Source organism: Rattus rattus, chromosome 18 (genome assembly GCF_011064425.1).
Source record: "Rattus rattus isolate New Zealand chromosome 18, Rrattus_CSIRO_v1, whole genome shotgun sequence".
NCBI lineage: Eukaryota > Metazoa > Chordata > Mammalia > Rodentia > Muridae > Rattus > Rattus rattus.
This window is the reverse complement of record NC_046171.1, coordinates 42,140,898-42,152,291: the sequence shown is the minus strand read 5'-3', so window position 1 is coordinate 42,152,291 and position 11,394 is coordinate 42,140,898. Positions and strand designations below refer to the sequence as shown.

Sequence of the window (11,394 nt, the reverse complement as noted above, 5' to 3'; positions counted from 1 at the left end):
AAAAATATTCTTATAAGCTAGACGTGATTCCAGGTCTAGGGACCCGACTCTGACTAAAGCACAGGGAGCTATAGTTCTAGGAAGAGCAGATAGTGCGTTAATCACCTAGTAAAGAATGCAGTGTGTTGTGGTCTGAGGCTGAAATGCTACTGCCTACCTACTGTGCGCAGCACCTAGAGGTCAGGCTCTAGAGTGTAGAGCACACAGTAGGTACCATACGGTGATGATTGCTGTGGAGAACATGAACTTGGCAGTGTTGTGTGAGATTACAATTGTATATAAGAGGAGAATATAAAATTGGGGAGTGTTGTGAGGTTTATTTTAGTCCTGGGTAATGAAAGATCTTTTTAAAAAATCAGGTTGAGCGATGAAGAGAGATGGTTCAGTGGGTAAGAGCACTGACCTGGGTTCAATTCCCAATACACACCCAGAGGCTCACAACCAACCATCTTCAGTTTCCAGATGTCTTAGTCAGAGTTTCTATTCCTGCACAAGCATGATAACCAAGAAGCAAGTTGGGGAAAAAAGCGTTTATTCAGCTTACACTTCCATGTTGCTGTTCCTCACCAAAGGAAGTCAGGGCAGGAAGCAGGAGCTGATGCAGAGGCCATGGAGGGATGTCACTTACTGGCTTGCTTCCCCTGGCTTGCTCAGCTTGCTCTCTTGTAGAACCCAGGACCACGAGCCCAGGGACAGCACCACCCACAATGGGCTGGGTCCTCCCCCCTTGATCACTAATTGAGAAAGTGCCTCACAGCTGGGTCTCATGGAGGCATTTCCTCAAGGGAGGCTCCTTTCTCTGTGATAACTCCAGCTTGTGTCAAGTCGACACATGAAACCAGCCGGTACACTGGTGACTTGATGCCCCTTTCCAGCCTCCTTAGGCACTTAGGCACACATGTGACATACGGACATGTATGTTGGCGAAACCTAAAACAAAAATTTTTAAAAACAAGTTGCTTCGGCCAGGCGGCAGGGTGGCACACCGTTTCTATCCTAATTCTAAGACTATAAAATAAAATAAAATAAAAATAAAAAAAAAACACACACACACACACACACACACACACACACACACACACACGAGAGAGAGAGAGGGAGAGAGAGAGAGAGAGATAGATAGAGAGAGAGAGAGAGCTAAAAGTAAAAGGTAAAAGCAGGAAGAATAGGCACACTAGGAAGAGAAGTAGAGGTTCAGCAAAACCCAGGCTCCACATCCATGGGGTCCTGACCTGAGGTTTAGGTTTAAATCGTAGGAAAGAGGTTCAACAACTCAGCTCTCAGCTGTCCAGGTCAGGTGTGGTCCGCCCATCACTTGACCCACCATTGCCCCGCTCCAGTGTGCCCTACAAGGTGGACTGGTATGTTGACTGAACTGTGTGACATCACTTCCTGGGAGACGAGTGTCTCCCTTTTCTGGTTGGCAGCGGGCTTCAGTCTATTCCTTGTCCCTGGGTGAGATTCTTCTGAAAAGTCCAATTTCTTGGGGGCCATTTTTTACATAAGGTAACAGCCGAAGAGAAAGAGAGGAACACAGTGTATCTCTTTAGACTATCCTCTCTCCCATCTGCGTGGGAACATACTCTGAGGAGTCAGCAGAGACAAGGCCTGAAGTAACTCTGCCACACTACACCTTCCACTTCCTGTTTCTTCAGAATTCCTCTTCTGGTGACCTCAGTCTGGCTTCCTGGAATTCGTTTCAGTGTTCTCTTTTCTGGTCACACAATTGAAACTTTGTTTTCTCCTTCCTAGGAATACTAGACTTTCTTGTTTTCCATAATTCCCAGCTAAATGTTGAGGTCTTTCAGATGTGATCCATGGTTGAAGGTCTTACTTTTCTTTTCTTTTTTTTTTTTAATTTATTTTTAAGTATCTCTTGTAGCCCAGGCTGGACTGTGTAACTGTAGCTGGACTTCCAATCCTGCTGTCTCCATTTCCCAAGTGATTGCAGTTTGTGCTATTCAGTCCCAAACTGCTCAACCTTCGGCTTCCTGCTAACTAGGCAAACACTATCAACTGAGTAACACCCGATACCCTGCGGGAAGGCCGTTATCTTTTGTTAAAAGTTAATCTTGTATGGACTGGAGACGTGGCTCAACAGTTAAAATAATGTGTAACTTCTGCAGCACACAGGGTTTGGTTCATAGCACCCATGTCCAGAGGCTCACAGCTGCCTTTAATCCCAGTTCCAGGGGATCAATACCCACTTCTGGCTTCCAGAAAAAAATCACTTTCAATATAGGACACGCACACCTAGACAAAAATATGATCATTTTCAGAAGTTCAATCTCCTTACTTCTCCACAACGGTGCTCTCTCCTTGATTCCACTATTTGTCTTTAGTTACAGTTTTCATCTAGCCTAAGAGTCGCCTGCCTCAAATGGGGACAGTCGCAAATTCAAGTGTTAACACCATCCCCTGACTACCACATCCACCAGTTGTCAATCTGGGGCTCTCTGCTTTCCTGTCCCACTTATTAGCTTCTTCAAAGCATGAAATCATGTGCTATGTAGAAAATGACTTCTACTCATATTCTGTAGTCTTAGAAGGTTCAGGAATTGTTACAAGCTACTGTGTTGTTTTTTTTCAGGCCTGGCGAACTCGGGTTCCAGTGGGGGCGGGGTGGAGCGTTGGTCCCAGCCTCCTCTTAGTAGGGCGTGGCGTTATCGTTAGGCCACGCCCCTCGAGGCGCGCTGCCTGTCGGGACTGGTAGTCTCAAGGCCCACCGGAAGACGTGAAGGACTGGCGTTGCAGCCTTTCTAAGCTTGAGGTCACCTCTCTTCAACGCTCCCTCATTCTCAGGCGTGGCCTTCTGGAGCGCCACGGCATTCGGCTGTTCCGTCGCGTCTTCGTGTTACAATAAAGTTTTCCTCCCTGTACGGAGCTCAAGATGGCGGCCTCCTGGTCGCCCTTGGTTACCCTGCGCTCCGCGGCGCGTAGCCGGCTGACTGGGAGAGGTGTTGGGTGCGGGGCGCGGGTCATCGCAATCCCTCCTCCGGCCCCTGGCCCTAGGAAACCCCTTTGGAAAGGTCAGTGACCGTGCCACGAGCGGGCCGCGCAAGGCCCTGGGGTCACCCCACTGTCTGATCTGTCCCAGCTGCACCCGTGGCTTCACAGGGTTTAAGAATCCTAGAGACGAGTTCCTGTCTCTCGACCTTTTGTACCTCGTTGCCTTGAAGGAGCGCTGAGCACCTCAGGCAGCTACCCCAAGTAACTTCCATTTGAGGGTCAGAGGTCAACCCAGTTCTTTCCCGGGCAGCTGAGACCTGGAGAGGGCGGGTGTGCGAGTGTCCTGTTAGGAGGGATGGAGTAGGCAAGAGTGGGGTTGGTGTGTGGGGAGGCTTTCACCCCACCCCGTCTGGGTTCTTAAGGCTGGTAATGGACTTAAAAGTCATGTCGGTCACAGACTCTGTGTCCCCTTCCCTCCCTTTAGAAGCAGTCTCAAAGAGGATCCTGTTCTTAATGTTTAAATTACGAGAGGCATCAGTTTATCTGTCTGTCTGTCTGTCTATCTATCTATCTATCTATCTATCATCTATTTATCATCTATCTATCTTCTATTTATCATCTATCTTGCCCCTAACCTTCGATTCCTTCGTTCTACTATCGTGTGTTGGTGAAATGAGTGGATTAATGTTTTGGCTAATCAAGCCTATAAGTTTGGTTTGCCAAATTATAATCAAGCGGTCTCACTGTGTGGTACAGGCTGGACACGAACTTGAGAACCTCCAACCGCTGTTTCCCAGAAGTGCTGATTTTACCTCTCTGTTCACTGAACTGGTTATAAATATATATTTATATATAATAAATATATATATATAAATTGATATAATTAAACAGTATATATTTAAATACTGATTCTCATCATCTCAAGATAGGTTTTTACCCCCCAATCATTGAAGTAAATACTAGAGCTGTTAGCCTTGCCTGGCAGGGACTTGCTCTCAAGCCTGAGTTAAATTCCCAGGATCCATATGGTAGAAGGAAAGGACCAACACCCACCACTTGTCCTCTAACACACACACACACACACCACACACACACAATACACACAACATGTACAACACACACACCACATACAACACACCACATACACAACACACCACATGCAACACACACACAACATGCACACACCACATGCAACACACACACAACACACATATACCACACACACCGCACATACAACACACACACAATACACACAACACGTACACACTCACACCACATACAACACACCACACACACAACACATACACACACAACACACACACCACATACCACACACACACCACACACACACACACACACACACACACACCACACACACCACACACACACACACAACACACACACACAACACACACACACCACAAAACGCACACACACACACAACAACAAACACACAACACCCACACACAACACACACACCACACACAACACATACAACACACACACACCACACACACAACACCCCCCACATACAACACACACACAACAGACACACAATAGACAGGACACATGCACACACACACTGCACACAACACACACACAACAGATAGGACACACACACACACACTACACACATTTTTTAAAGTAAAAAAACTTTCCCTTCCATTTTATAAACGAGAAATACTGAACTTTAAATCTTATCCGGTGAGCCTGGTTACAGTTTCTACCCCTTTCTTGACACCATCCCCCCAATCAAGAAATAACCCCGGGAGTGGGTGTTAGTATTCACGTTGTTTTATCTCTATTTTCCCCTCTTGTTTGAAGTTTGATTTAGCAAAGCTTAAACAAAGGCAGGAAGGAAGTGATAGGGAAGACTGAGGACAGGATGGGTGGGATCGGCTTGGCTTTCAGCAGTCCTGTGCTTTGAACTAATGTCTCCTGTGCCTCAGACCACCCTTCTGACGCCGAGCTATAGCTTCGGCTCTTTCCACTTTTGTCAGGACGGGGTCTAAATTGCATCCTCGGCTGGCTCTGAATTCACTCAGGTGGGGCTTGATGCCTGTGGGCCTCTTCAGACTCCTAGGTAGCTGGGATTCTGCCTGCCTGCGCCACCACGTCTGGCCGGTCATTCCTTCGTTGTTTCTTGTTTGTGTGTGTGAGCGTTTGCCTACCACATGTATGCATCGTTCCTGTCGAGGGAGGAGGATGTCAGATGCCCTGGAACTAGAGTTACTGACGGTTACAAGAGGCCATATGGGTGGGGAGGACCAAGCCTGAGACCTCTGAAAGAGCAGCCCGTGCTTTTAACCGTGGAGCCGTTTCTGTAAGGCCTTTGCTTTTGGTGTCTTACGTTACGTTTCGTCACGTGACGTAACGTTAGTGCCGGGCCTGACTCAGCCATTTTGTAAACTCCACCTTGAAAGGTTATGGTTCCTGAAATGCTACAGCTCTTCTGGTCCTTAGGCAGCACGGATGAATTTTATTTTGGGATATGTATATTTTCGCTAGGTGCATTTTGGTATCTTGTGTAATTGAAGTTCTTTTAATTTTTCATTACCTGTTTTCTTTAGCTCTTAGTAAATCTTCATTTAATGTAAAGTGTAAACTTTTTTTTTTTTTTTTTTTTTGAGACAGGGTTTCTTTGTACCCCCTGGCCATCCTCAAACTCACTCTGTAGACCAGGCTGGCCTTCAACTCACAGAGATCCACCTGCTTCTGCCCCCTGCGTGCTGGGATTAAAGGCCTGCACCGCCACCCTGCTGGTTTTAAAGTTCTTACTAGTTAAAGGAAAGCCTTTAGTCAGACAGCAAAGTGGCCTTCTGTGCTCAGGGCTCAGGCAGTAATCCTAGCCCCTCGTTTGAGGCTAGGCTATCACAGCAGGTTTGAGGCCAACCTGTGCTACACAGTGAGTTCAGGTCCAACTCTGTCTCAGCAGAACAACAGACAACTAACAACAAAGGAATCAAAGGCCAGTGTGCAGATAGAAATGTGACAACATTGTTAACTCATTTGAAGTCTTAAACTAAATGTAAGGAGTTGTGTGAATGAATTGGACCCCAGCCGTTGGAGAGAGGTAGAATTACAGTACCTAACATTTGATAGCTAATATGTAATGAGCGCTTTTTTTCTTTTCCATACACACACACACACACACACACACACACACACACACACACACACACACTTTATTTCTTTTTGGAAAGAGGGTCTTGGCTGAGCTGGCCTGGAACTCACTTGCTCTGAGCTCTCTAGGCTTGCCTCAAACTTGCAGCCCCCTTGTCTTGGCCTCCCAGCTGCCGTTTCGGGCGGGCGAGAGCCACCAGCCCCAGCTGAGCCTTTTCAATATTCTAGGCAGACTCCTAATCGCTTTTCTTTCTTACGATGAGTTTCGTTTGTTTTTCCAGCCAAGTGTGGAGAGAACAGCCAATGACCCTCACTGGTTTTTATGGCTCAGAGGGAGGGGGGCCAGAGAGGAACCTGCGATGGGGGGGGTGCTGCCGTTTGGGTTCAAAGAGCCGCTGATGCCAAGGGCGCTTGAGAGAAGGTAGCGGAGGGTCCCTGTATAGATGCGGTTGGGCACGTGTTTCGGCTCCTGGGCCTGCCTGGACACACCGGGCATTGGGAGGACATTGACCCTGGACGGAAGTTCAAGTACTTGAGAAGGCAGTTTGGTGACGCCCAGATATTGCTGTGGTGAAGGGCAGGGTGGTGGGGAGGGAATTCAGAGATGGCTTCTTGATAGAATTGACAGTCCTGCAACAGATAAGGAAGATTATTAATATCGACATGGAGTTCCTAGTTTGGGCTACTAAGGGAAACTAAGTCAAGGCAGAAAAGGAGCCCAAAGGGGCAGTTCCATTTTTTGGCTTAAATTGTTGTTTTTAAAATTATTTATTTAATGTATATGGGTACTTTTGTCCGCACGTATGTCTGTATACCAGAAAACAGCATCAGATAGTTGTGAGCTACCATATGGTACTAGGAATTGAACTCAAGGGCCTTTGGAAAAGCAGTCAGTGCTCTTTACCACTGAGCCATCTCTCCAACCCCCATTTTTTTTGTGTGTGTGTGTTTTGTTTTTTAAATAAAACAACTTAGGTCTCTTGGAAGGGCAGCAACCATTTAACCACTGAGCTACCCCACCACCACCCAGCTCCAAGAGTCAGTTTTGACTGGTTAAACTTGGGGTGTTGGTGATGGTGCTAGTTGTGGGGAGGGAGGAAGAAATAGGAGGTAGGGGGAGCAGCAGAACGGAGGACTTGCCCGGGCAGGTCTGCAGAGTGGAGTAGTTACACGTATGAAATGAAGGTCTCCAAGAGGAGCGGAGAAGGCGTGGAGAACGGGCTGATACTGAAAAGGAGGGCGTCTCTGGGTTTTCCACCAGAAAAAGACTCCGGCCTAAAATTCTGCTTTATTCGAGCTAACTAAGAAAAGTGTGTTCCGTAGCGGCAAGAGACCGTGAGGGTGAACTCTCACGGTGTCTCTTCGTTGTAGCATGGTACTGTAGTTTGGTGTTGCTATTGGATGGTGCCCCGTTTACGTTCAGCTCACAGCGACCTCATCTTCTTTTTTTTTTTTTTTTTTTTTTTTCTTTTTTGGACTGGGGAGAGGGATCTTCCTAGGTGGCTTCTACCACTGACTAAGTCCCCAGCCCCTGACCTCATCTTCTGTACAGAGATCCTTCTCAACAAGAGTGGAAGTAGCTTACACAGCGAGGTCTGCGCTCACTGAGCGGTCTCAGCCCCGTGGATGTTGGGGTTTAAATCTCGGCCCGCCCAAGCCAACACGGTTCCACGAGGAGCGGTTTAGTGAGAGAATCAGAATAGAAGAGAGGAAAGGCCGGCTATGGGCACGTGGGGGGCGGGGAGGGAAAGGGGGAGATGGGGAGAGAAGGGACAGGGGGAGATGGGGAGAGAAGGGACAGGGGGAGATGGGGAGAGAAGGGACAGGGACAAAGAGGGCAGGAGAAAAGGAAGAGCAAGACAGCAAGTGAGGCGTGAGAGGCAGAGGAGGAGGCAAGCAGCCACCTTTATAGTTAGGCACAGTTGGCTGTTGCCAGGCAACTGTGGGGCGGAGCTTAGCCAGGTGGCTGTTGGGGTGGAGCTTAGACAGGATGCCAACCGATGTACTTTGTATTTCTCGGTGTAGTGACTGTCTGTATGTGAAACAGTTCAAGTCCATTTGTTATTAGCATTTATTGTTAGAGATGAGCATTCCTCACCCCCACCCCGCACTCTCTTTTTTTGTCTTTCAAGTTAGATTTTCCTGTGCTGCCCTGGCTGTCCTGGAACTCATTTTGTAGACCATGCTGGTCTTGAATTTAGAGATCTGCCTGCCCCCTGCCTTCCAAGTGCTGGGATTAAAGATACGCACCAGCATCGCCTTCAGGCCCACTCTTGAGAGTGCTTTTAAAAAAAGATTATTTTTAAAACTACCATTATTCTTTTAAACACTAGATATAGTTCTGGGATAAACGAAGGTTAATTGTAGCAGGGCTGATCTATAAATACGTGATTAAAAAATCCCCACAAACTTGGGGGGTGTGGAGATGGCTCTGCAGTTAAGAGCATTGGCTGCTCTCCCAGAGGACCTGGGTTAGACTCCCAGCACCCACATGATGGCTCCCAATTTCCAATAACTCCATTTCGGGGATTCCAGTTGTCATTGGTACACAAGTCATACAAAGGCACATATGTAGGCCAAACACATAAATAAAAAGTTAAAATCAAAAACAAAGATCCTACAAACTTCAGGGGCCTAGAATAGATTACTTAAAACATCCATACCCCTTAAGTGGCTGATAAATATGGGATATGGATGTTTTAGATTTGTCTTTTCATGCAAAGAACCACAATAACAAAAGATACTGACGCCTGGGAAGTGTCACAGCCTTGGGACGGCATGGTGACACGCCATCTAAATTCTCCAACAACAACAAAAGCCATTTGGTTCTTGCGTATATGAAATACTGGTTTCCCTGTGCTATTTGTCTTTTTCTGACCTTTGTCCTACCTTTTCTATTTTGTTTTATGGGTAAGAATTTTCTTCTTCTTCTTCTTTTTTCTTTTTTTTCGGAGCTGGGGACCGAACTCAGGGCCTTGCGCTTGCTAGGCAAGCGCTCTACCACTGAGCTAAATCCCCAACCCCAAGAATGTTTTGGCTGCACATATCTGTCACTTGTATGCGGTGCCTATAGATAGCAGAAGAGGGCGCTGGATCCCCTGGAACTGGAGTTACAGATGGCAGTGAGCTGCCTTGTGGGTGCTGAGAGTTGAACCCGGGTCCTCTGCTAGAGCAGTCAGTGCTCTTAACTGCTGAGCCATCTCTCCAGCCCCTAACTCCCAAGGCGTTTTCATGTGGAAGTGCAGCCCTGTATTCTGAGTCTCAGGCTAGCCTGGGCTACACAGGAAGACACTTATCTTTAAACCCCTCTCCCCCAAACCCGAAAAAAACAGCAAAGAAAACAACTTGATCCCTGGGATGTGGTGGAGGGGGAGAATTCAGTTCCTTAAGTTATCCTCTGACCTCCACTTCCGCACTGTAGAATGTTTACCTCAACCCTCCCCTCCCAACAGAACAGCCAACCAATCAAAAAGGTCATGAGAGAAACAAAGCAAGAAAAGCCTGCTGGGTGCCGCTACTCCTGCTGGTTATCCTCCTTGGCAGGATGGTTTCTTGGGCACCATCTCTTGGACATGAGCGAGCTTAGTCTTGTATGGATCTCTCTCTCTCTCTCTCTCTCGCTCTCTCTCTCTCTCTCTCTCTCTCTCTCTCTCATTTTTATTTCTTTGGTTTTTCGATACACGGTTTCTCTGTAGATCAGGCTGACCTTGAACTCAGAAAGATCCACTTGCCTCTGCCTCCCGAGTGTTGTATGAATCTCTTGACCACACCACACTGTATCGATTATTTCTTGTTAAAAAAAACAACCCTCCTCATTATTAATGTTGTGTATGTGTATCTGGTGTGCGGGTATGGCCCCCATGTAGAGCTCAGAGGACAATTTTGAGGAGTCAGTCCTCTCTCCCCTTCTCTATCTAGGTTCCAGTGATCAAACTCGGGTGGTCAGGCACGTGCAGCCACCACCCTTACCTACCACGCCATCTTGCTGGCCCTGGGTAGATCATCTGATTTCTTCTGTTTCCGTTCTCGGCCCAGATGCTCCTCATATCCACGTTTTCTATGCTCTTTATCAGGCGGCGGGTTTCAGTTAGGAAGTTACAGACCGCGAACATGTAATTCTTTTTTAAAAGTAATATTTTAAATGTATTATTTGACAGCTTAATATGTGTGTACAGTGTATTTTGATCTTCTCTATATCCCCGACCCCAGACTCTTCCTTTTGTTCCCTTCTGTTCTCATTTTTGCAAGACAGGGCCTCACTATATAGCCCCGGCTGTCCTGGAACTCACTATGTAGACCAGGCTGGCCTCTGCCTCATAAGCGCTGGGGTTCATGGACCTCTTCACCCAGCCTTTTTTCTTATAACTCACCAGATGTTGCCTATGTGAGCACGGTGTGGGGTGGACACTGGAGAGTGGGCAGCCTACCAGTGTGAATACCACCCGAGAACGATTGTTCCCCGCCCCTCAGCAGCCACCAGGCCTTAACTCCTCAGTCAGGGATAGGGTCCTGCGGGCCCCGCCCCCATTCATGCTGGGATGTTGGCTGGCTTTATCTCGTGTATTTATCCACTGTCGCCGTGAGTTCAGTCATGCGACAGCCATATCATACTCAGAATACTCTATTTTCTAACATTAGTAGGGATCACCTTTTTTTTTTTTTTTTCTTTTCTTTTTTTCGGAGCTGGGGACCGAACCCAGGGCCTTGCGCTTCCCAGGTAAGCGCTCTACCACTGAGCTAAATCCCCAACCCCATTATTTTCTAACATTAAATCCCATCCTCCAGCCCTTCCATTCTTTCTGCCCCTCTTCGGTGCTCTCTGAATCTTGGTGGGCTTGTGGGAGTAGGTAGTTGATAAGCCCCATTTAAGGCTGATCACTAAACAAGTTACCTGCTCGCTCCCAGCACTTGAACCAGTTGGTGGAGAATCTGTGCAGTAACCACTGCCCACTGCAGAAGAAGCTTCAGACCAAGGTTGAGAATGGCACTAACCTATGGTTATTCATGAACATATTTATTTTGTAATTATGTTTTTTTAAAATGTACATTGGTGTTTTGTCCACATGTAGGTCTGTCCTCTGGACCTGGAGTTAGATAGTTACAAGCTGCCATGTGGGTGCTGGGAACTGACCGGGGACCTCTGGAAGAACAGCCAGTGCTCTTAGCCACTGAGCAGTGCCTCCAGCCCCCAGTGAATATCTCTAGAAGGCAGTTTGCCAACATGACCATTTTAGCAAACAGAACAATGGTAGTTGGCTCTCTCCCTGCCTCCCCTAGTGACATCCCCCATCCCCATCTTTCGCTAGTTTTGCAGTACCAGTC

At 47.3% G+C, this 11,394-nt stretch overlaps 1 protein-coding gene across 1 annotated transcript in view; it reads left to right on the top strand.

The window, feature by feature from the left end:
• Nucleotides 1-2,743: 2,743 nt before the first annotated feature.
• Nucleotides 2,744-11,394, top strand: part of Afg1l (AFG1 like ATPase) — a 159,415-nt gene continuing 150,764 nt past the window's right edge. Inside the window, exon 1 of the mRNA XM_032888755.1 lies at nt 2,744-3,029. Coding sequence (XP_032744646.1) covers nt 2,891-3,029 — 139 coding nt within the window. The 5' untranslated portion in view covers nt 2,744-2,890. The remainder of the gene's footprint in view (nt 3,030-11,394) is intronic.